This window comes from Genypterus blacodes, unplaced genomic scaffold (assembly GCF_046128005.1).
Source record: "Genypterus blacodes isolate CSIRO-AG114 ecotype Tasmania unplaced genomic scaffold, CSIRO-AGI_Gbla_v1 ptg000044l_1, whole genome shotgun sequence".
Lineage (NCBI taxonomy): Eukaryota > Metazoa > Chordata > Actinopteri > Ophidiiformes > Ophidiidae > Genypterus > Genypterus blacodes.
The window spans coordinates 6,696,452-6,722,923 of NW_027466857.1; the positions used below are offsets into that span (position 1 = coordinate 6,696,452).

At 42.2% G+C, this 26,472-nt stretch overlaps 1 protein-coding gene across 4 annotated transcripts in view; it reads left to right on the forward strand.

Annotated features, from left to right (window-relative positions):
- Positions 1-26,472, forward strand: part of atp8a1 (ATPase phospholipid transporting 8A1) — an 81,210-nt gene that overhangs the window by 15,150 nt on the left and 39,588 nt on the right. Inside the window, exons 3-17 of one of the 4 annotated variants that reach the window (XM_076148917.1) lie at positions 2,676-2,775; positions 4,572-4,670; positions 6,720-6,765; positions 7,175-7,215; positions 8,304-8,377; positions 10,551-10,620; positions 10,774-10,901; positions 12,135-12,246; positions 12,477-12,648; positions 15,614-15,741; positions 16,643-16,720; positions 16,885-16,973; positions 22,674-22,746; positions 25,397-25,502; positions 26,179-26,261. In XM_076148917.1, the coding sequence (XP_076005032.1) occupies positions 2,676-2,775; positions 4,572-4,670; positions 6,720-6,765; positions 7,175-7,215; positions 8,304-8,377; positions 10,551-10,620; positions 10,774-10,901; positions 12,135-12,246; positions 12,477-12,648; positions 15,614-15,741; positions 16,643-16,720; positions 16,885-16,973; positions 22,674-22,746; positions 25,397-25,502; positions 26,179-26,261 (1,399 nt within the window). Of the gene's footprint in view, positions 1-2,675; positions 2,776-4,571; positions 4,671-6,719; positions 6,766-7,174; positions 7,216-8,303; positions 8,378-9,129; positions 9,204-10,550; positions 10,621-10,773; positions 10,902-12,134; positions 12,247-12,476; positions 12,649-15,613; positions 15,742-16,642; positions 16,721-16,884; positions 16,974-22,673; positions 22,747-25,396; positions 25,503-26,178; positions 26,262-26,472 lie in introns of all 4 variants that reach the window. The other 3 variants (XM_076148919.1, XM_076148918.1, XM_076148916.1) reach the window with 3 other exon arrangements.

Consider the following 26,472-nt stretch of genomic DNA (forward strand, 5'->3'; position numbering starts at 1 on the left):
AAATGAAGGAGAAAAACACAACAAAACAACAGCAAAAAGCACAGCGAGAGAAAGATGGTCTGGGCTCTATTTTGTGTTCCTTTAAACCACTGGAGGGGCAGATCCATGCATCTCTCACTCACAGACACCACACCAGCTGCGTCTTTGTGAGAGACGGACGCCGTAGACGTCTATGACTGACGCTTAAGACTTACAAATGCGTCCCTTTTTGTGCGCGTGTGTGGTAGATGTTTTCACGGCTGTCACCAGGTTTCTAAAGGATACATTGAAGTGCACCGGCAGTGTCTCAGTCACCCAACCTGCGCGTCAAAAGATTAAGAGTAAGAAGGTGAAGTGCTCTCAAGATGGCTGTGAGATTTGCAAGTGATGCACCTAAAGCAAGTCTCTACCTTTACTTGCCGAATCACCGGTAACATCTTCCCCCTGATATTACCCATTACCCCTCTAATAGTATAATACCGATCTAACTGTACAAATTACACAATTCTATCTAGTCTATTTAATGGGATTGGAACTTCTTGCGCACCTCTTCATGATCGAATTTTCCACATTACTTTTCAAAATGAGTAGACGGTACACCTGACAGAAGCTTCCCGTTCCACATTTGCTGAATTACCAGTTGTGTTACCAGCCTAACCAGTTAGTCAGCTTCATGTGCCTTCTACGTCCAGTTGTGTTTGCAGACTTACTTACACAAGCACATGGCTGTTTTGTCATTATGTTGTGCCAGGCATTACCCCTCCACATGCTTGACCACACATTCTCCATGTGGAATTTCTCTGTGTGTGTAAGATGATTAAATCAAGGGATCTATGCACTCATTTTTAATATGAAAACTTTGAGACAGTGAGGAGACATTTCTGATGTTGGTTTACGTAAATACACAGTTAATATTTACTTAATGTTTTGCTCCATAGTTCTGGCCTATCATTTGTAAATGTAAACAGGGGCGTGTGTGTGTGTGTGTGTGTGTGTGTGTGTGTGTGTGTGTGTGTGTGTGTGTGTGTGTGTGTGTGTGTGTGTGTGTGTGTGTGTGTGTGTGTGTGTGTGTGTGTGTGTGTGTGTGTGTGTGTGTGTGTGTGTGTGTGTGTGTGTGTGTGTGTGTGTGTGTGTGTGTATTGTGATTTCACAAACCCACAGCATTTAACTTCCTGGCATGTGTATACTTGGTCAACTTGTTCAGTTACTTAGTTTCAGTTTGAGTTTCTCCTTATGATGACCTGACCCAGTGCAACAGTTTCTATTGTCAGCATTTCACCAACATTTATCTAGTGCTGCCAAATCCTGCTGTGGACCCAGACGCCCACAGATTCTAATATGTTTTTCAGGAAAACCTAAAGAAACTACATAGACTTAGTGGAATGTGACTTTTCTCGTATTTGTCCTTTCTTGAACCTTGTTCTGTCAAGACTCTTCATTGCGTTCCTCCGTGTGACTGGTACTTCATTGTACTGCTGTCAGAACAATGAAGAGAGAGAATGATAGACTTTTTTCTTTTTCTTGTCTAACCTGTTTTGCTCATTCCATTTGCTTGTCTGTCTTTCTATCATACTTAGGAACAGTGATCACTTCCTCTTCTGAAATATACATACATTTATACATTTCGGGATCATATGATTGGATTCATAATATGAATTAAACATGAATCAACCTGCAACCGTAATATTTCGGTGTCGCATGGCTCAATCCTGACTCCATACTTTCAGCTCATTTGATCTCCATTCTTCGAGACTTGCTTTCCTTGGGCAGAAGGCAGGCTGCACAATGGCCAGGTCACCAGTTTGGCACAGGGACAGACAAATGCTGGACGTTTGACAATGGACGGAACTCGTAGTTACCACAGGAAACCTATGCAGTTATAAGGAAAACATTAATTCCATTCACCGTGATCCCCCCAGTCAGATTTCAACCCTTGACCTTCCGTCGTGAAGTCACAGTGCTAACCAGCGACCTACTGCACCAGCTCATGGATGCTCTACAAGTGTCTGAACGACCTGTTTCCTTGTTAAATATGACTCAAGGACTAGTGGCACCGCTAATGCTTAACTCCATATGTTTGGCCTCCTTTAGATAAGTTGGAGGCTATTGTCTGCTTGGAAGAGGGCGGCTGCGTTTGCGCGCGTGAGTAAGCAAAGTATTGCCAGCGGCTTGGCATACATCACAGCATATATCTCCTCCCTAAGTGGCTGTTCTGACTGGCCCTTTAACGCCGCTGTAAATCAGACCGCCGGAGGTCTGACTCGGAGGCTGCGGAGGGCCTTGCCAGCCCCCGTATACCACCATCCCCAACACCAGCACTCCTCCTCCTCCTCCTCCACCGCCACCCACACATAGATCACATCTGCCACAAGCTCTTTACGCCACTGCTGCCAACTCCCTTTATCTTCTTAATCATTCTTTATGAACATTTAGTCCACGGGTCCGTCACTGTTCATCAGCCTCGCACAACCACACCCATGTCTGCCACCACCCGCCCTACTGAGTAGAGAATGTGCGGTGTTTAGATTGAAATGTTTAACGGCCACGGTTATCTCGAGGTTTCCGAATGTTATGTGAACAGGTCAATTGTGTAATAAATTCTTGTATGTATTTTGTAACGTTGTGTAAATAGACCTAGAAATTGACCATTTTTGTTGTTCTCTCTCCTTCTGTCTCTCTCTCTTGTCTCCCCCCAGCACAGCCAAATATAACTTCCTCACCTTCCTCCCTCGGTTCCTGTATTCGCAGTTCAGGAGGGCAGCCAATGCCTTCTTTCTCTTCATTGCACTCTTACAGGTAATATTTCAGCGTGGACATATTATGATGAAGCCATTATCTCGTGTGTGTGTGAGGTTGTAACATCAGGGGGATGAATTGTGTTGTAAGGACATACAGTATGTGCGCTGTTGTCAGGTCAGCTGCCATTAGAATTTCATAGCGCAATTCTTCTTCTCGGCTTCCGTTCATTTTGCTCCTGTTTGCGCGAGACGTCCTTTTTACTGTCCGCCATGACCTAGACACGGTTTCCAAAGGTCACCTCTGTAATTTCATAGCATATACACTGTACATACACATACACTCAAGCTTGGCCGCTCCCACAGACAGTACTTTTTATATCCTCATGATGAATAATACATGTAATACTACCTGTGTCTTGCTCTGAAAGGGAAGCTAGATTTAACTGCAGGCTCCACACAATATATAATAGACGGTACACGTCATTGAAAACGCATCAGAGGGCCCTAAGTTTGTTCATTTACACTGCAATAAGTGGGAGGCATTGCTGACCTTAACTTTGTCTGACAGACAACACACACAAACAGTCCAATAGATCTCCAGCTGCATGTAGGATTATATGGAAGTGTGTTGTATTGTGCGCACCTACGTCAGCCATTGTTTGGGCTCAGGCTTTTAAAGCAAACAGGCTTTCCAACCCTATGGAAGTTTGCATTGGATTACCTATGTATCTGTGTTATTAATCCCCTTTAAGAGGACTTAAAGTCAAAAGCATTGATCATTACCGCGTGATTCAAACCTAAGCTCTTCACAGCATGGACTCAGATTTGGTCTTTACCTGCATTGGAGCTGACAGACTCTCCCCCATTACTGAGAGCTTTGAGGATGGGCAGAGGCTTTATACAGTGACCTTGAAGTTGCGGCGTTGAAACGCAGCCACTGTGAATCTTCATTACCCAACCTGTCGATGCCACGACCTTGAATAAAACATCTTTGCTGATGAGGAAGGAGAGGAGAGATCTATTGTGATTAAGTTTTCCTCTTCAGTCGTATCAAAGTGTCTGGACTCTGGTGTCTCCTGTGACTTTAATTTAGTTAATTAAATTAGTAATATTAATATTTAACTACATGTTTTTTATAATCAACTCATTAAATATTCAGTATTAAAGTGAGTATTCTATTCAGTTCAGGTGGTGAAAAGTGTATTGGAAAACAATACATCTATTAACTGACCATGCAGACCTGTGGTTGCCTTATGTCTTATCAGAGGTCATGTCACAAGTCCATGTTTTCTCTCCCATCATCATTCTTAAAGATCATAACCTTTATGTTCCTGTCTGGAGCGTGGGTGACAATTGATGTATTTACAGACGCCGCACCACACCCTGCTGCATGCGGATGCGCTGTCACCCTTCCTCCATAGTCGTCTTATCCTAATGGTTATTGAGCCATGTTTGTCGCCTGACCCACCCTTTACAAATTGTCCCGCCAAGCTCAAGGAGAGCGCCGTGACACAAATGATAATACTCAAAACTTCATCTTCATCACTTTGTGTGTACGCGCAGGCGAACACGTAAACAATGTGCACGCGTCTTGATTCAAAGCCATGGCAGACACGCTGGCCAGCTGACAAGGCAATGTTCACATGTCGCAAATCTAATATAGCAGGCATATAATTCGTGCTCTGTGCTGTCGGCTTTCTAAAAAGCAGAAAGCCAGTTAGGCGTTAGAAAGCCAGGTAGGCGTTACTTTGTTATGTCTTTCTCCGCGTCTAAACAAAGAAACTAGACACTTCTGACAAGTCTTGAGTAATGTTCTTGGTTTCTGAAAACTTATTTTGAATCTTGTGTTTGTAGCAAATTCCAGATGTTTCTCCAACCGGTCGCTGGACAACACTGGTGCCCCTACTCTTCATCTTGGTGGTGGCTGCTGTCAAAGAGGTCATTGAGGACCTGGTAAGATAAACCAATTCAATACTTGACCAGGCAAATGTATTGGGACGTTTGTACTCATTGTTACATGAACACTGCACAATATTCTAGGCAAAGGCTACACACACACATTACTACTATGCCACATATGCGCCTGCTGCCGCCTCGGTACTCATTCAGTTATTCAACCTGGATTATAAATGCTCTAAGGCAGTTTAGTGCTCATAAAACAAAACAACCGTTTGCCCTCAAGCAAGTCAGAGCTGTTGAGCAGATGCCTGCCAAAAGACTATGCAGTTTACCTTTACATGAAGTGTTGATTCAGTTTAAAGGTGAAGAATTTTAAACCCTTACTGTCAAGTAGAAGTCCACAATGCTTGGTGAAAAATCGCTCCGTAAAGGCTTCAAATTTTTTTTCACTTGTCCATTTAAGTCAGAGAATGTTGCATTCTACTGTATTGCAGTGACCCTGCAATGCGATCCTCTTTGCAGGTCCCAGTGGACAGTTACTCTATACTATTTGCTTCTATCTAGTGCTGAAGGGACCAGCGCAGCACTTTTTCCCCCTGGCCTGTTGTGAAAAACATGGCTGTGTGTTGATGACTTACCTGTACCTATACCTGAAGGTCACCTGCCCACACTTCGGTGTCCTCCATTTCGTCTCCTCACAAGTTGACCTGACATGTCAACATCGACCACTAACTTCATGAATGATGCATTAAGTGCTTCATCGACACATTCTCTACAGCATCTTCTCTTGTTGCTGGCCGTCTCTCTCAAAGCAAACCTGAGTGTTTTCTTCTGATTCTTTCCGTTCCTTTATGTTTTCAGCCCCATACATGCTGAAATACTGCATTGCACGTGACACGATTATGTAATTCTGAAATGTTTCCATTCAAACTTGTGACGGAGGGAACAAAATGTTTAATGTTGCTCCCATGTGGTTTAAACTCTTTCAGCAATCGTGATCTCATTAGGTTTTTGTTGCCACTATTTCAGCAGGTTAATCGAGGGAACACTGCAGAAGCGCCAACCTTTTATCCTGCGCCGCTTTTCTTGTTCCCTCTCTGTGCCTGTAATCTACAGTGACCTGATACTGCAGTATTTACAAATAACCTCTGTGTGCTACTTGCCCTTCACTGGGCTGTGATCACACACATCATCTAAATATCCCCCCTTTTCTCCCTATGGGGACAGGAGGAGTAGGAGGGAAGGGTAGATCAGAAAATTTGCGAAGAATAGAGAAGTTATGGAGGAAGCAAATGCTACTACATAGGGATAGAGGAGTGTCCATACAGCAGGAATGTATAACATCGGTGGATGGAAGGAGCAGACAGCTTTTACATGGAGAATGATGAATGAGATCTCTAGCAAACCTTTCCTAGTTGTAGTGCAGTTTGGTGCGAGGCCGGAGCCATGTGACACAGCCAGCATATTTAGGAGGCCACACAGAATGTTGCAGGGAGTTCACAAACTGAAACAAGAAAGCAGTTGGAGGGCGTAAACCTCTTTGTAACTTGCCATGAAATTGCTGAAAACATGCAGAACAATCTCGTGTATTTGTAGGCCTGCTAGGTACCCGGTTATGCCCGGATAGGTAAAGCTGCTATCTGAAATTGTTTCTGACCAACAGATCCAGATGGTAGTGATCCAGTGTTGGCGAGTGTTTTGAGTCTAGTTGTCAACACAAGGACACAAACACTCACACAAGCCGAGGAAATAAAATATTCCTCCTTGGTGGCAGTAACAGAAAGAGTGTGAGAAGAAGTAAAGTAGAACAAAGTAGACTGTTTGGAATTTGGAATGTGAGCGAGAAAGGCTGCTAGTTTTGTGTTCCCATCGCTGTAGGTGTGTCTCTCCTGGAGTGGCAAAATAAGAAAAGTGGAAGCTCTTGCAGCCAAGGACAGATTTTCATCGCCCCCCCCCCCCCCCACCCCTCTCTCCTAATGGTTTCACTGGCACTGTGCTCCATCCAGGCCGGCACATGGAGACATATCCCTCACCTGCTTTGGCCCGTTACTGTTCAGAGGATCATGTGCGTAATTAACTTTGTTCCTTTTTATCTCCTTACAGAAACGTCACAATGCTGATGGCGTTGTCAACAAAAAAGAATGTCAAGGTATTGTAAAGCATTTTCCTGCATGAGTTAGACTTTGGGTGTAACAGGAGGACATGGAAGTGTCGAAATTCAAACCAAACCTTTACGGGGATGATAATGTTCAGATTTGGTTGACATTGTGTCATACAGTTTTTGATTCAATTTGATGGTAATTTAGGATGTATTGTATTGAAAGGTATCTGATATTGTCTACCCTTCATCTATGTGAAACTGAATGAGTCGGACAAAATAGTAGATGGCACTGAGTCTAAATTACATTTACAACAGAATTGTCCATATTGCATGATCTATTAGATAAATTAAGTATTGTCTATCTTAACAGCTCCTCTCCCCTTTCTCTCCCTCTCCCTCTCTCTCTTTTATTTTCCCCTCTCTCTTGTTGTAATTCCAATTCAATGACTCACTACAGTGTTGAGGAACGGTGCCTGGGAGATTGTGCACTGGGAGAAGGTATGTTCCCATTTGGTTCATCTGGAACAGAAAAACAAAATCTTTTACCAGTTTCACAATTAATTGCTATCAAGTGACAAAATCTCTTCCACACACACACAGACAGACACAGACACGTACACACAGACAGACACACACATACGTACACACAAACACACTGACCCACCCTCCCTGCATCAGGCCACTAATTAATTCCAGTGTTTCCGTGTGGTTGGTCATGAAGAAGGTTATGCTGGAGGGACAAAGAGCAGCTTCTTCTGCGGGCTGTTTCATGATTTGTAGCACAGCACCGAGACACGGCACATTCAGCAAAACAGTACCTTATAAACTTATTCTCTCTTCCTTTGTGTGAATCTCTAAAAAACGGTTGCTTTTTTCAGGCCCTGGGGTGATACCTATGGTATTAGTATTAAGATAAAAACAAATAGCCTGATGTTTCCTCGCAGAATCTTATATCACACAGCAAAACAAAATGGCATCACAAAACTAACAGAAAGAAGTGTTAATATGCCCATATCACCTCGAGAACTTACACATTTTCCACAAAACGTCTTGGCTGTAATAATTGATGCCTCTTCTTATATTGTAAAAGATACATCTATCTTTTGTCTCAGTGTCTTTTAAACAACTTGTTTCCTGGACTGCATGATTGTCTTGATTATTTGGCAGAAAATATAAACACATAATACTTTTGATGTACTGTTGACATGGCTAGACATTGTTTTGATGGTCTATATTATATATTTCTGTCAAATATTTTTTTATTTAAGGGCAAATTAAAATCTAAGTGCATGATTTAAAAAAGATAGTATTGTATTGTAAGTATTGATAAAGTCTCGGAGGTTGTAACATGATGGTATATGCTAAGTGGTTGCACCAGTTATATAACATTCAGCAGTGATGGAAAGGGGACCAGCTGCTTCGGTATACGTTGTCATAAGTAATGCACTACTCTCATTGCTTTGATATTCATACTTTTAGGGATACAAATGTTTACGTCTCTTTCCTGCTCAGCCTTTTTACCCCTGTTGTTTCTATCTGTGCTGATCATGGGTCAGCATGCAGTAGTAACCAGTTTATTTTCACAGGTTGAGGTGGGCGATATTATTAGAGTAAATGGCAGTGACTTTGTTCCTGCGGATGCTGTCATTTTATCATCCAGGTATTGGAGTCCATCCTGCCTCCAGACTGTGCTGTGACTGTTATATTTTCCCCCCTTTCTTGCTCTCTCTCACTCTAAAGAAGTGATGGTTCCCCTCAGCAAAACATCACCAAATCACAAATGGAGCTCTTATTGCCATACTGAATTAAGGAACATACATTTTAGAAGCCTGCATTTGACATTTTGTTTAGGATTGTAAAAGATTATTCTTGCAGCAGAGATGATGCTCCATAGCTTGATTTGCCAACCATCATTTCTATAGGTGGGGTTGCTATAATGTGGTTATGAATTTAAATAAACCAGTCATGTCAACATAAACCTTCACCTTTTCAGATATCATTTGGATGGGGTTGAGCATTGTAGACTTTGCTGATGGATGAATTCAAATTTGTATAAAATCTCAAATATATCGAACACTCACATCCGCATTACTTCCTTTTTAAATTCTTACATCTGGAGATTTTTTATATTAAACGTGTGAGGAATCTTAAACATTTCCCCCCGAATGATCAACTGAAAAGGAGAACAGATGACCAGTCATGTCCTCTGATCATTGAGGAGTGATCATTGTGCTCTTATCATCCCTGTAAAACTGAAACAAGTGTTTTCTCCCTTCCTGTGTTATGTCTGTTCCTGTGTTTTTGTTCTCCCCTCCATCCCCCCCTTTTTTCTCATCCTCTCCTGCCGCTGTGGGACGTGCTGCCACACGCTCTCTCTCTTGCCCCCTGCTGGCCCGTGCTTGGTAATGTCAGGTGGCTGTTGGGGAAGTAGTCAGAGCTTCAAATGGGGATCACCTCCCGGCTGACCTCGTCATACTGTCGTCCAGGTCAGGAAACTCGCAACGTGAACAAGAGAAACAGCCATGGGAGAGATAGGGGCTTCAGGGACAGGGGTGATGGGCATAAAATGTACAGACTGAGAACAGCCGATTACCAACAGGCCAGGAAGGAAGGAAGGGGCCACTGATTATGTTGGCAAAAACCAGATTTTGGAGTGCCATGGTTCAATGAACACCATTCTTCCCCCCATTTTCCTATTTTTCCACTACACATTGGTTTGGCGGCCATGCTTTTAGCCACGTTTGCCTTTTATTTCTTTTTGAAGGTGTTAATGCTTTGGCTGAGACTTAAAAGTGAAAATGCTCAGCTATTGTGCATAAGGAGCACATACTCCTTTGGGTGTGAAGATATTTTTCACACTCCTAACCTTGCATGGCTTGTAGCACACCGTGCATGTAAAAGTTGCATTTTCATGTGGCAATTTGCATGCAGTCACATTCCAAGGTCGATGGAAAAGCATCTTGGAATTAGTTTTGGCAACGTGTCTGCACGCCTGTTGACAACACGTCACTGCCATTTGGGCATGAATGTAGTTGTAGCAATTTTAAATCCGTATTGAGGTATCATGCTACTTTAGAATTAATTTCCTAGGCACCACAGCAGACATCTGCCTGTTTCCATGAGACAAAGCCCTCGGACGATGTTTAATAGCAGCAGATTCTAAAACTCATTGATTGTGGCTGGGCTTCAGTGTCTAAACCTCCATTTGATTTAACCCACCCACCCCATGTGGTTTTGGACTAGCCCTCAGTATGCATAAATCACTGTATATAAAGAGTCGCTAACCAGTGACCCAGCTCACCTTAAGCACCGGCATGCTCTCACTCTGTCCCTGTGCCCGGTGTCTGTCAGAGGCCCATTTGTCTGCTCTGTTTGTTGTGCTCGGCATGCCTGCTTGTTCACCCCACTCTAGTGTTTTCTCTCTTTAGCTCTCTTTGTCTCTCTCTCTCTCTCTCGCTCTGTCTTAAACTTAAGGGTAGCAGCAAACAAAGATGTTAACCCTGTCCGTCTTAAGTATTCAGGATTTGCCCTGTGTAGTCATTAAGATATTTACAGTTAATTGTAGCTTCAACAGGTTTTATATTCTGGTGACAAAGGTCGTTCACAAAATCTTTGTTTGCAGTGATGTTTTTTTTCCTGTGCAATCCTCTTGATCTAGTCCTCAAGTCATTAAATGTAGTCATTCATTTGATACAAATTACCAGTAGCAGTTATAAGTGTAGCTCTACAATATATACAAATAATTAGAAGTGGGTAGTTAAGGTTGCATGTTACCATAGCAGTTGAACTGTGACTCCTACTCCAAGCTTGTATTTCATCTTCTTCCACAACAGTGAACCACAGGCTATGTGCTACATTGAAACATCAAACTTGGATGGAGAAACAAACCTTAAAATCAGACAGGTGATTGTGTAATTTTTTTCTCTCTCTATATACAGTATGGTATGGTGTTGATATAAACTATACTTACAACGAGCATTATGCACAGTCCTCTACAAGGGCACTATTATCGTTTTCAAGTAACAAACGCTTATAATGTATATTCCGCATCAACAGGGTCTCCAGGTCACTGCGGACATCAGGGACATCGACAGCCTGATGCGTCTGTCCGGACGCATGGAGTGTGAGACCCCAAACCGCCACCTGTACGAGTTTGTTGGGAATATACGACTGGATGGACACAGGTGGGTCCCTGATGCGTAGATCCATGCCTGGCTCTCTGCAACAGGCTCATTAGCCAGGACCAGAGCCAACAGCGATGCATTACAGGGTTTTGGAGAATGTTTAATCTTTCAGCTGAATAAATGAAAGCACCTGTTCCAGAATTTGATTACATATTTATTCTGAGCTATTTTTATCCACCAGCACAAAAATGTATTATGTAAGTGTGTGTGTTGTATAGTGGCAATGTGAGGCTGTGAAGATCAACCTCTTCTGGAAAAACATGTATATATGTGGCTTTTAACCTTGGGAGCTAAGTTGCTGGATCTTAATATATCTATATCGATCTAATATCTCCTTGAGCCACCTCAGTTTATAGGAATTATAAACCTCGAATCTGGAATTCATCCTTAACCCATTTAATTATGCAGTAATCCATAAACTCTTTGATTGATTAATTGTCAATTCCTTTTAAAAATATTTTTCAAATGTGTAAGTGTGCCGGCAAGCCGGCAGGCACACTTACATGGGGCGCCGGCGCGCAAAACCGGAAACCGGGAACATCCGTTGCCGGTGAAAATCACGGACAACACGTTTTTGCTTTTAGATTATTTCCGGCCACCGGGACCAACGTCTAAAATCACCAGTGGGTCAGGCCCCCCCCCCCCCCCCTGTAACCTCCCCTGAAACCTATGGTTACAGGGATGTTACTGAAACCTATGGTTACAGGGGGCGCGATATTTAACCCGGCACCAGTTTTGCGCGCGCGGGCGCCGGGAACGTCACGGACAACACGTTTTTGCTTTTAGATTATTTCCGCGACCGGGACCAACGTCTGAAATAACCAGTGGGATAGGCGCCCTCTGTAACTCCCACAGGGGGGACAATATTAAACCCGGAGGTTTTGCGCGCGCGGGCGCCGGTAACGTCTATAAAAGGGGGGCACGAAAGAAAAAGTTTGAGAACCACTGCACTACAGGGACCCACAGGACTCTATAGCACCACTGGTGGTAATAACCTCGACAGATTGACACAGCATATTTAACAAGTGGTTTATTTATTAATAAGGAAACTGAAATGTCAATGTTAATTCATTAATCTGCTCTGCAATTCTGTTAAATATTAATGAAAGTCCCAAACATTCCCAAATCTCTTCACCAGTGTCAAAATAGGAGCGTGGATGTGTAAATGGATACTAATTGTGTTGTGATGGTGCTCAGCAGTACTCAACAGGCAGTTGTGTTTTGTGACTGCAGCACAGTGCCACTGGGTCCAGACCAGATCTTACTGAGAGGAGCCCAGCTGAGAAACACCCAGTGGATCCATGGTGTGGTGGTCTACACAGGACATGACACCAAGCTCATGCAGGTAACGCATGTTTGCACAGGGGTTGGAGTGTGTTATTTGCAAAACATGATGCGCCAACAGAAGGAAGATGGAAAAATACGTTTCATGAAAACAAAAGGAAACTTTGTTACTCTGTAGTGACACTGTGTTGTACATATTTGATTTTGCCATTACTTGGACTGAACAGAAGGAGAGCTTTCCAATGTATTTGGCCGTAGCGCTTCATGTTGTTTTCGTTATTTGTTATCCAGAATACTACCCGGCCTCCTCTGAAGCTGTCCAACGTGGAGCGCATCACCAACTTCCAGATCCTTGTGTTGTTTGGCTGCCTGCTGGCCATCTCTCTGGTCTGCTCCATTGGCCAAACCATCTGGAAGTACCAGTACGGCAATGATGCCTGGTACATGGATCTCAACTGTAAGAGTCCCAACAGCTCAGGCTGTACCTCTTATTCCACATATTTTGCCTCACTTGTCCATATCAGCTTATTTCTTCGTTATTTTACGTTACTTTCTTAAATGCTGGTATGTGTTCTGTCATTTTATTTATGTTGCCTCAGTTTAAGTATGTTCCGCAATACAAGTGAAATATGTGGCAATGTGGGAATAAATACATATATTCCCTGTAACTGAGAACATAAAGTTGTGACATGCATAGATGTGGTGTGAATGAGTGAGTGAGTGAAAAAGAAATGGTTGAATATCACTGCGCTGCTGTACTTTTTTTGTTCCTTTCTAATGTTCTGTTTGATTTTGTTGTTTTCTTTGTTGTCGTTTTTTAACAGCTCCAGGTAACAACCATTTAAAAGCCTTGGCCATCCGTGAATGACCCTCCCTTACTAACCCCTTACTGAAGCTCTGCCTTTGCTAAGCAAATGAAGCCCCCTACCCTCGCCCCTATATGGCTGCCCTACTTTGTATGGGCCCATGCCATGGACAAGCACATACCAGGGATCCAACAATAGGTTTTTCCCCTCCAGCTCTCCTATACTTTCGTCTAGTTCCTTTCAGTGCCTGATGCAAACAGTGTCTCACTTTTCCTCCATTTCTTTGTGGCACGTTAAACACTTTGCAGTTTTCAAGCCTCAGACCCTCATCTTACTTTATTCCTCATTCTTTCGCAAAAAAAAAGTAAATTGCGTGTACTGTGTGCTCTGTGAGTGCCAGGGAGATGAAGTCATACTCGGGAAGCTTTTGGCAGGCGGCTCGTACTTGTTTATTGCTTGAACGCTACATGTGGCGCAACCCGAGGGCCAAGAGTTGACATTTTCTAAATGTCTATGCTGCCTTGTTTTCTTGTGTTGATTTTTTTTCTACCAGAGGACAGAGAGAGGGGGGGGGGGGGGGGGATGCGAGGAACTGTTTTTGTTTACATGTGTTGGCAACCCAATCCAGGAAACGTCTCCCTCCTCAACTTGCAATTTTACACAAAAATTAAAAACAGAATTGTGGGCTGCACAATTTCCATGCCTGCTCGCTGAAGGTGCAAACCATTACCACCATTTAGTGATGAGGCTCTGAACTTGGTATGCACAGTGTTTATCGTGCCACCCCGGCCATTATTCTGTATCCTGATAGGCCTGTGTAGGAGAGGTTGTGCCCTGGTCAGTTTAAGCTTGTATTACGACTTACACTCTCCTCTTCATACAACGTTGCATTGGCTCGGATTGGCTTCGTAAGGGTTTTAATATTGTACTCTGTGGCATTAAAACCCATATCTAAAAGTTCCCGCATTACACAGATGAGGGGTGTGTAAGTCCTAAAGCAGGCGTCCATCTTGAGACTGATTGTTTCCATAAGGAGTTGTTGAGACTCTGTCCAGTGCATATTATCCAACCTGTGACAAAAGGGAGAGGTGGCAGATTGTCATCCGGACATACACCAGACCTACACAACTGAATGTAACTTTACCATTAGACACAATCTGTACATTCAGACAAGAGCAGAACAGCCCACTTGAGCACTCCACACATCAAACAGGCTGATATGTCACAGATGCTTGCGATTCTGCATGCCTCCTAAATAATTAATTCAACTTTGACCCAGTGCAAGGTGATGACATTGACCTTCTCTGGCACTCTTCCAAACCCAGTGATGACATAGAGTAACTTACCTGTACTGAGGTTGTGCGCAGAGAGGAATAATTTGTAATTTGCATTTACAGCACCTGCTACAGTCACTTGCCGCATACAGTAGGTACTGTAGCTAGGAATTTCTCACCTCATCAATTTACTTTGTGCCGATGGTTTATTGTAAAATGCCCATCAGGTGATTGACACTTAATTGATCAATTCTGCTTTTAGCGTAACGTTTAGGAATGATTGTCTCTCTGTATTCTACACATCCTATAAATGAAAGAAGTTGAGTTAGAGTAATGAACCCCAAACAACTCTTAACCTGCGTGGTTGAAAATCGTAAATCGTAAAAAGAAAATTTAGACTAACATTATAAAGATAAATGGTGTACTTGTGACTTGTGCATGACTGGTCTGCTGTGGATTGATTGTTTTGTTTTGAAAATCTAGATGCAACCCTCTCGACACACCTTGTTTCATAGCAGAACTACTGCATTCTGAGCACATTAGATTGCTACTAGAAATGAGTGAAATGACAAGTGTAGTGGTTAACTCCCAAAATGATTTGCTGGCATAATCCACCCACTCTTTTGCACTCCTTGTTGGTTGAGAATGTGCTATGGACTGAATCTCCCTCCTTTGTCTTGAGAGCATCCAATACATTTGTCTTCCTCCCCACTTCTGAACAGTTACTCCCTCCTTTCTGTGTTGTTGTAGCAGTAGCTTCCATTCTGCCACTTTCTTTGTGCCATTTAGTTTTGTTTTGCAATCGCTCTGTCATGGGGGAAGGGCTGTCCCGCTCAAGCGCATTGCTAAGATCAAGGCTTGGGTTGAGGGAGGTAACTCCTGCGAGCTGAGGAAAGGTAATTCCCAACACTCCTGTTTTCATGTATGGTGTCAGTGGGGTTACATGTTGATCATTTCCAATTGGTGGGGGCTTTTCGGGGGTCCGGCATCATTTTGCATAGTGCTTTGTGAAATTCATTGCCTGGATCATGCTGGATGCCAAGGCTGCTGCTGTGACACTAAATACATTTGAGACACTTCAGTCCCTGTTAGCTACTTTGAGTCTTTGGGACATTAATTTGGACTGCAAACCATTTGATTCGTAAGAGGATGAGGTTGGGTGGAAGAAATGGTTAACTCCAGCTAATGCACAACATTAGCGCAACACAACTCTCTGTGTTGAGATAATGTTGATCATTGGCTGGGAGTAACTCTGGGCATTTTCATTTAACTAATTCATAATTACGAGCCAGCACTCACAAGTTTCCTGTGTATCACTCCCTTTTTCTCAAAACTCGTCCCCTGATAGATGGCGGGGCGGCTAACTTTGGCCTCAACTTCCTCACCTTCATCATCCTGTTCAACAACCTGATCCCCATCAGTCTTCTGGTCACACTCGAGGTTATCAAGTTCATCCAGGCCTTTTTCATCAACTGGGTGAGTCGAAGATACAATCTGCAGTTTCTTAAATTTGAGATAAAGGCACATATCTAAACAGATTTGACTTGAAAGTGGAAAATAGCATTTAGGTTGCATGTTTTACTACTGCAGAATTCATAAACAATGACTTTGTAACTCTTAATCAAACTTTCCCCCTAATGAATTGATTATGAAGTGCAGTACAAATCACTGCACAATCAAAGCAACAAGAGGACAATGGTTATACATTTGGGAAACCATGTATTGAAATGCATATAGAAACTGCATTGTCGAATCACACTGAGAACAAATTCACAACATTTCTTGGGTTCATTAAAAGAGTTCGGAAATCATGGCGTGTCACAGAATATAAACAGAACTCGGCAAATACAACATGGAGCTTAAAGGCCACAGAATGTATCATTATGTCTGCATCCTGGATTTATAGTTTAGGTCACTAGAGAGCATTCGGGTCCTGCATCTACTGGCCTATCTTCTTCTTGTTCAGGCCCGTCGCCGCCTCCCTGTCCTGGTCAGTGAGCAGCAGCAGATCACTCGCCTCAGTTCTGTCCAGGGGGAAATTTAGGAGCAAAGAGATTTTTCTTATTTTGCTTCTAGCTTGAAGTCAAACTACCTCAGCACATATGCGTTCATATAACGCCCAGGTGCATTACAAACATGCCCTTTGTTCGTTTATTCTTGTAATACCTGAGCTGGCACTCGAAAATAGTTCTTCTCAACTCACCCTCAGATAAAAGGGATCCATCAGGGTAGGATCAAATTGGGCAAAGTCCGCAAGTGTCATCAGTCAGACCTGGACCTTTGCTATTTTGTTCATCTTCCCTCAGGTGTGCGAAAATGTATCACAGGTTACAGTTTTCTTGTCTGAAGTTCTTTTTTTCATTTTGATTGTTTTCAGGACACCGATATGCTGTATGAGCCCACCAACACACCTGCCATGGCTCGCACCTCCAATCTGAATGAAGAATTAGGCCAGGTAAACAACATTTCAATCATTTCTATCATTTTCTGTTCCTTCGACTGTAATTTAACCTTGAGTGTAAAGCTGGACAAGGATGTTGCTGTCCATTTTGGTACACATTCGCATCAAGCAGAAATGTGGTGCTCTCAGTCATGTTGCGCCCTGTTCTATCCATACAGGTGAAATACATTTTCTCTGACAAGACGGGAACCCTGACCTGCAACGTGATGCAGTTCAAAAAGTGCACCGTTGCTGGCGTGGCCTATGGGTACGTCACATCTGCACCCTTTTCATTTTTCCTTATTTCCCTGCATCCCCTATACAACCCCTCTTCACCTTCATTAAATGCAGAGTGTGCATCATAGTACATCTGGCTTTTCTCTGTCCTCCCTTGCCTCCTCATTAGCAGCTGCATCAGTGCACGTCTCAACATAAACTATAAATAAAAGGAAGACAGACATTTGCAAGCAAAGGCACTTTACCCTCTCTCTCTTGCAGGGTTTCATCTATCGTTTGTCTTTCTGCAGGTTTGTGTGAAAACATGCCATACAACTCGTTTTTTTCTCTCTGAGGTTTGGATCTTTACAGGGGTTTGATATAGGCAGAGTAAACACAGACATGCACCCAGAATCTGCAGTACACAATTTTCAGTTTTCCCTCAACTCATGAAATGATGTCGCCCATTACAGTCGTAACAATTCCTTTTTTCTCTTCTATTGTACTATCGTTTTATTTTAGTGCGTAGATAATTTGCCTCAATGAGTGCACATAAATGGGAGAGCAGAGTATCTCTCCAGAACCAAAGCTGGTGCTGGCGTTACAGTATATGATTAATCCAATTAGGATTCAATTAAAAGGTAGATTGATGAAGTGCAGGCTGAAGGACAATAGAGAGCCTTTTTTATCTGCAGTTCTTTGTAGCAAATCTCTCATTATTCTATACTTGCTATTCCATTGCAAAACACACATACACATGTGAATCCCAAGATCAGGAACATAAAATGACTTTGACTCGTGATACATCTTGATAATGTGATGAACTGTATTCTCTTTTTGGGAAAACCTTCTTTAGGCTTCAGGATACCATTTTAATTTTATTTATTTGAATGTTTGCTGGACACCAGGGACAGGCCATCATCCCTGCAAAGACTGAAGTTAGACAGTAGTCTGTCCTTCATGTGAAGTAGAAAAGCTTTCCTTTGATTCTCTGAAACTAGGATCCTCTTTCATCACTGATAAATATGGATGAGGGCGCACAGAAGCAAACACTCTGCTTCTAATGAGGCAAGCCTGTTTTCATCATTTGGCTCACTGTTTTACTTCTGGGATCCAAAAGATAGTTTCAAAATGAATGAATCCATCAGTCACTGGTGGATTATATAATGCCGAAGTAAGATTATTCTGTATTCTGTTTTTACCAACCTGAATACTTAGGGATGTAAAATACAATAATCTAATACAACACCAATCCAGTATAATTCTTTGTGTAATCTATTGAAGTTTCTGTTATGCTCCCTCCTTAGTACAAATTATTACATCATTTCAATGAAGTGCAGTTGGATATGTTGCAATTGCTGCTTTCATCCATTAAGCATTTTTAACAGGATGTGTTACACAATAGTAACCATTGATGATCTGTGAATATAAAGGTCTACTCTCTATCGATCAGGTCTACATTGTCCTACTTGGACATACTTGACTGCTTATGTAGATTTTTTTATAGTGTCTGCTGGACTTCAGGAAGCAGAAGTGGATACTGGGTTTTAAAAATGGAGGTCCTTGGAGTAAAAGCAGAAAGAAAAAATGTTATGTTTAAATAAATGTTCATTGAAGTAGTGCCAACATGACCACAAGCCGCCCCCACACTGCCTCCTGCATGTGTTCCTCACCACAAATGAAGTGCTTTAATTAATAAAGCCTTCCCCAAGGGTGTAGACATTAATTAATTCCTTTGGATTGGAGCACAAATCTCAAAGAGAGATACTGTGAAGGTTACAGAGGCTGCAAGAATCCTCCTGGGTGTTATTAGTCTGGAGTCTTGATTATTGAGTGAAAGCAGGTTTCTAAATGTAATGTATGTGATTTCAGAAATATGAAGTGTTATTGATATTGAACAGTCTATTATGGTGGATATAGCACGTAAACAACATGGCATACAGGTGTTAGGCTGCATAACCCTAACGTGGTATTTGCTTGGTTGTTGTCAACACTCACATTCTGTCAATCCAGGTACGACACTGCATCAGGATCTGAATGATAAGAAGGCAGTTGGAATAAAATTGGTTTAAGAGCAATGTACATGTATATAGTTTGAAATAGTGGCATGGAAATGGGAACTAGACATATTTCTCTATAATATCAGAAGTTCTCATATTTTATTATTTTCACTCAAGTTAAATTCTTCCTTGCTCTGTACAACATTTTTTCCCTATGAATACATTATTTAGAAACAAAGAATAACACACACGTGATGAGGTAATACCATTAGTCTTCAACACCTATTCAGTTAAAGCTGTAAAAAAGCAATTAGTGACCAGTGAGGAAAACTTGAATATGAGCGGCTCGTTTTAAAGAATAAATTATGAAAGAGTCTACCGTACACTCTATATATCACCCCACACCCCGCACCCCGCCCCCCCGACCAAACACACACATTTTCATCCAAGAGTTTGTTTTTTTGCATAGATTTGCATATGCAAAAGCCTGCAGAGCTTCTTTAATGCACACACAAGTCATAAAAAACCTTTTTCAACCCAGCCCCTTGTTGTTAGAGCCCCTCCTGGCATCTGAGATCCTATTCTAATAACACTGCCAACTCATGAACTAACTCATGCTGTATTTAATCCCCGTGCCTGCACGTTCCCGGAACAGATTATTGATAGACTTTTTCAACAAAACCATTTCTCCCCCCCCCCCCCCCCCCCACCTTCGCTCCAACAGTCACGTCCCTGAGGCTGAGGAGGGTAGTTTTGCAGAGGATGACTGGTAAGATGACTGGGTGTGAAATAATGGTGTGTTTTGGCTCTTGGCTTCTGTGATGTATTAGTGCTGCCTTGCGTTGTGGAAAGTCGTGACATTGAAGAAAATCCCTCATTGTGTGTTTTTCTTTGTGTGCTCAGAACAGTTGGAAAGTGTTGTATGTGACTGTGACTTATGATTTCCAAAAGCTGTTCCTTTGTATCTGAGATGATGTGAAGGAATAACTTGAAACATAGGATCTAGTGCATAGCTATGAAGAATAATAGATGATTAATATTAGGGTGAGGATGTATTGTGGCTTCCTGGTAGCACATACTTTACTTACTTAGTCTTGTTAATGAATTACAGAGGACATATTATACCGGTTTCAACTCTCACTCTCACTCAGAGCCATGTGCAATAGATTGATCCACACATTGATCCAGTCCTGTGCACACTGAGTGAAAACAACCTATTTTAGAGACCTCCCCTTTAGTGCCCACTTTCGACAAAGCCTTTTCATCTTCTGGTTGTCCAGTGACGACATGCTGGAAGTTGTGTTTAAGAAGGTGTGTTCCATGTTGACATCGATAGATTTCTTAAACTTGAAACACACATTTCCATCTAGGTAAGACTATAAAAATAAGGTATAATATGTCCCGATCAAGCTTTCCAACAGTTAGACTTTATTGAGGCTGTAAGGGGAAGGAAAGGACATAAACAAATGCTCTTTGCTCTTTTTTATTTTTCCCCACCAAACCAACACATCTCTGTTCTTGTACACAGACACTCACACTCACACACAGATGAACACATGCAATGGATACACCACACAAAGTCCTACCCCTTAGATATATCTGCTACAGTGTTGACCTCTGCAGTAACTGCATGGGTGTGTCTCCTCTGGTTTGCATCGTGCATTGACTCCTGTTTGTTTGTTTGTTTTCTCAAAATGTTAAATCTTGATGCTTTAACGGTTGTTAAGTTGTCAGTTTGTACAAAAGCATGTCTGTTTTGCTGCCTCTCCCTCTTAAAAGTATTTGAGTGTAGACTGTTTGTTAAATCCTTGGAGCCGTACTCTCTAACCAGGATAGGAAACCGTCACTCAGTTTTCCAATGTTTCTTAACCTATAAAAAAATACAGTTTCAATCTATGAATCTAAAGTCTATGTTTATACTGTAGCTTCACTCAGTCCAGGGTCATACACAGTACAATTGTGCTGTTGCCTAAACTGATCAGATACAAATGGATTGACTTTTTTCAGCGTGCTTTAGTTCTAAAGTGGAGCACGTTGCTTGCTTTTGACTGAACAGCCAGCACCCTTGTTCCCATAGTGACAGGACCTCTGTGTGCTGGCAGATAATCAATAACTGACCGGTCTCCACACCCAGCCTCATGCCTCAGAAATTTCATCACGATCGACGTGGCGAAAGCAATAGAGCTGGAGTAGAGAAAGGCTTTGGGCTTTTTGCAAATCGACCATATTCCAAATTATATGAGATCGCTGTGAAGTAGCTTGGATACACGGAGAAACACTGCATGACCACGTGCATGCATGGTAATTTAGCTACGTCCAATGAGAAGAAGACATCTCACAAATGAGAATCCATGAATTCAATATGGCAAAGCTATTATATGAAGCAGCTTCCTCCTTCTTGTTTGTGTGTGCATAGAGCATCTAAAAATACATAAATCCATCCCACTTGCTCCCTGACATGTTTTAGTAAAGCCTGTGAGTGTGATAGATTTTACTTTCCTCTAGTGCATCCGCTGTATGGAGGTGTAACAGTGTATTGGCTCCAGCGCTTCTATACAATTACACTCCTGTTTCTTCCTAGATTTCTGACTCCAAACCTCTGCTTTATGTTGGCTCTTAGAGATGTAAACAGTGCATCCCGAGGGATTAGAAAGTCTTACGGTTGTTAATGGTAGCCTCAGTATCGATTCCATCAAGCTGCAGTGCCACAGACAAAGCTGCCGTCGACCTGATTCATAGGACTCCATTTATCACGAGATCACAAATCGATCCGTGTTAGACAGCCAGCATGTGCCTGCAAGCTATGTACAAAGAGCTGTAAGCAACTATAAGAGGAATGCAACCTCCCTTTTGCTTTATCGGGGAAAAAAGTCTGTTCACTGCAATCCAAGTTCTTAATTTTCAGTTCAGCATGGCTTCTTACTGTGACAGATAATATCACTTAACATGGTTTCTTTGCCATTTTTCTAAAGGACTACTCTATATTGATATTGATTTAGTTTTTGTGGCTTGTCTGCGACGAAAAAACCTTTCTTGTGAAACTTATTTCTCTTCTGTTCATTTATTATACTTGTAGGCTTTGATTACTCTATGAGTCATGCTGTCATCTTGGCTGCCAGAAATGCAATCTGGATTAGTTGTCCCCGCAAGCCATTCTTCTGGCACATTTGTTTTGTTCTAAAACTGACTCAAGTGAATACGAGAAGTAATAGGGAATTCTTGTTGCCATTCTGCATAAAATGTTACTTTATGCTCTTAATAATGACCCACTTCCATCAAATAGTTATAATGTGCATCACATTAGCAGAGCTGGCAAAATTGGGTCGCAATTTGTGCTCAACAAATGTCAACAACTTTGGTTAAAGCCTGTTTTGTCGTTCTGGTGTCGGGACAAAATGGGAATCACTGTGTAGTAGTTTTGCGGTAATGGAAAGTGACATGTAAACAAGCCTGTGTAGGTTCAAAGAAGCTTTTGTTTTTTTCCACTGTTGTGTCAATTATGATGCTTATTATCTGATTTGTAATACTGTCAGTCGTTGCCTGAATGTTGTGCTCTGATGTTGACTCCTGTTCTCGTCATAAATATGATCGTTGTCAGGATTTGCTCACTCCCCTAGTGAATTGTTATGTATCCAGCTTGTTGTTTGCCATCCTTGTCTACTGTCATGACGACGTATTAGCCGTCAGTGCTAAAGTGCATCAAATATTCCACTTTGTAGTCATGTTTTGACTTCCCTGTCTCTTCTTTCCAGCCACAGCACACAGTCGTCCGAGGAGGCTGGATTTAATGACCCGAGCTTACTGGAAAACCTCCAAAGTAATCACGTAAGTAACAACAGGCTTCTGCGCCACCCAGTTGCAGCATTCAGCCCCCCCAGGATTACAGTTTCTGACACATCATCAACTTTCTGGGTTTCTCTGCTTTCTCGGCCATGATTTTGGTGAACTAGAAAAATGATCCTGTAAAATTATGCAGCACTGTGGAAAAATGCTGCATTTTCTTGAATTCTTATGGAATTCTGTGATTGCGAAATCGTGAAAAGCTGGAGGGACCTAAGTAATGGCTGCTATTCAGGACAAAGTTAACTGCCATATTAAATTAGCCTTGGTGATGTTCTGGACCCATGTTGCTTGTATTTTTGTCTTTTACACAATGTGATATTTTATGGTGTGATGTGTGTACGCGCTTTATACCAAACACTACCTTTTATTTTCTGGACCACCAAGCTGAGTTTTGATCTGATTTGACTCCCAGCAACATCACTTTGATTAAAAATGATGCAGAGTGGCTGACTGTTATTTCCCCACAAGCCTCTGTAAACAAAGGCAGGCAAACAGTAATTAGTTCCTTTTGACTGAAATTTTGATATCAAATCCTGTCTTTGTTTATCTACTGTGAGAAACTGTTGTACACAGTCTTGATGCATTCACAGTCAGGGATGGATCACAAGAGCTGCCAAACACTCGGTCTTGGTCAGAGCTCTAGAGTTTTTGTTTGTGGTGTAAACATGGTCCACCCCCGGTCCGTTTTGGATAAAGCATTGTTTGCTTATATTTGCCAGATCACCTACCGAATCAATTACAAATATTTAGTCCCATTGCATACATTTGTGGTCACATGACCTTAGAGGAAACAAGTACTGCCACCCATAGTAAGTGCCTTGTAGTTGTACCAGAAAGTAATTGTGGTTCATGTTTTTCTTCTTTTTTTAAGGTGAATGACCTTTTAAACGTGTAGTGACCATACTTACCTTAAAGCCTGCTTAAAGTACATTTCTAGACACATTTAATAGAACATCAGTGCTTCACTCTCTCTTCTATTACATTGGTATAGTTGCAACCATCATTAACAACTGTTTTGCGTTGCTGCAGGCTGTTGTGTTGCAGTGTTGATATGGTCATGGGGGTGTGGGGTGACAGACTCGCAGAGACGGAATAAACAGCGCTGACAAAAAAAACAAACCCAAACCATCCCTTCTGGTGTTTTTCCCTGTTCGCTTGATTCAGCAGACATGTTTTCTGCCTCCAGAGCCTCGGCAGCCATTGTGTTTGTGATTCCTCACCCGGGTTCTCTGTTGTGGTTTTCTGCGACCCCCTTCAACTGTTGCCCACGCTGGATATGTCCAAAGCGATGAGTGTCCGTCACTGTTGCCGTGACACAAAGTACCCAGGAGTCTTTTAGGGGAAGGATGGGAGCAGAGTATTAGCTGTCACATCCTATTGTGCCATCAGACCAATTTGCAGGCGCATGTACAATACACTGCACTCTCTGCCTAGGTGACCAACACACAGACATGTCCTTCAGAGAATACCTGTCAACCCAGACCAGATTAGCATGCTGTTAGGAGGCAGCCGGTGCTCTCACAGCTGCCTGGAGTGGAATAGACTCTGTGTACTGTCATCTCCAAAAGGCCCTTTGAATTGCCTTGCCTCCTTCATTCATTGCTCCTTTGTTCCCTGTTGAAGATCTTTCATCAACAGAGATGACACGGCTGACGATATGAGCAGAAATCATATATATGCACAAAGCTTTTCATTGGATAAGCCAGACTCATGGAGATATTTTGATTTGTCTGTATTCTACAATTTGTGGCCAGATTTCCCATCATACTGCCTTGCAAGATATATAGTTGTCTTTTACAGATATATTGATTATGCTTGTCTTTAGTGTTGGTCGATTTATTTGAAACCTGAGCTTATTCAGCTGTTGAGTTTCATGTAAAAACAAGCAGAACATCCATATAATAGTCCATACCGTTTTTGTATGTTGCCCTGGGAGGCTGTTGATGTCCCGCCTCAGCTGTAGTCATGGACCGGTAGTGCTGTAGCCCCAGTTTAAACACATGCCTGCTCTAGTCTACCCCATGGCCAGTTACTCATACGTTTCCCCTCATTAATGTGAAATGCCCTTAGTATATAGGTTAGACTTGCCTTTTATCTTTCCTGGCTTAATTAATTACATTGCGTGCTCATGCATTGGTAAATGTATGTCAGCAGCTGGGAACCCACAGCAGAAAGCCGTCTCTACGAATTGATTGAACGACTGCTTATTATTGGATATTCAGACGGAAACTGAATAGATGGTGGATCTGTCTTGTCTTAATCGTCAATAGCGTTCAGTGTGGGATGACAATATTTCTCCTTTGGATTGATAAATGAGACTAATTTCCTTCGGATCATTTTTATATATTTCCTTAGTTATTTATGTTGAGTACTACAGTTTCTTTAGTCCCCATAAGATTTAGTCAAACAACGTTAATCCACTCTCAGAACATAAAACAGCCACACATGAGTTGTCGTGTTTGTGTGTTTGAACGTGACATTGTGAGACATGCAGATCAAACAGGCCGTCCTCTCTGTACTGTCTCTGTGCTGAACTCAGTATTTCCGTCTATGACTGTGTTTTCTGTTTTGCTTTGTGGTGTTTTAATAGAAAGTATATTAAAAGTCAATTTGCCCCCTCCCATCCCTGTAGCCTACAGCTGCAGTTATCTTGGATTTCATGACCATGATGGCCATCTGTCACACCGCGGTCCCTGAGCGCTCTGAAGATAAAATCGCCTACCAGGCAGCATCTCCAGGTATGTCCATTATGGGCCACAAAGTCACTTTCGTCCTCGGTGCTGCTTTATAAGGTCACCATTAAAGAGAAACCGTTTTCTGCAAAGCTTTTATGTCATGGCATCTTTAACCTTTAATATCTATATTAAAATGTGAAATTCGCTATTGAGAGCTCGACATATCGGATAAAAAACATGTATTATATTTGTACCCTTGGAAAGAAGATTGGACGTTTTTATTATATCCAATACAGATTGAGATTTTTGCAAGCAGCACCTAGTGGCCATTTGAGTCACTACAGCTCTGCACTGGGCTTGAAAAGAACAATGCAATATTACTGGTAGACATGTTACATTTAGTTTTTTGACATGACATAGGATGTAATTTTCTTTTTTACCCTGAGCAGCGCTGTAAGAAATTGCAAAGAGAACGCCAGATCAGTGAACTGTGAAAATCACAAGGAAAGCTTTTTTCTCACTCTGCAGCATCGTCATTGAAGCTCTATCATGGGCATCCTCGTCAGCAGATTCTATTTGCTGATCAAATGCTCTGAAAATGTTTGTAAATCATTTTTGTTTTATGAACCAAATGTCAAAGTACGTGTTATTTTTAGACCGCATTGCATTCGTGTGCTTGCGTGCTGTGTTTTTTCTGCTCGTCTGTAACATTTCGGTTCTCTCTCTCTTTGCCCTCAAGATGAAGGCGCTCTGGTAAGGGCAGCGCAACACCTGGGCTTCGTGTTCTCTGGTAGAACGCCAGACAGCGTCATTGTAGAAATGGTGAGTTTGGAAAGACGTGGAAGGCGCGCAGTCCGAATCATAATTGGTGCCTGTGGTAGTCACGTGGGCCAGTAATGGAAAATGGCTAACGTGACATTCACTGGGATTATATTTCTGAGGTGTTGCAATTTGTGCCTCCTCCAAAGATAATGTCGCCTATCTTTTTGTTCCTTTAATTGGCTAACCTGATGATTGCACTCGGAGGAGTCAA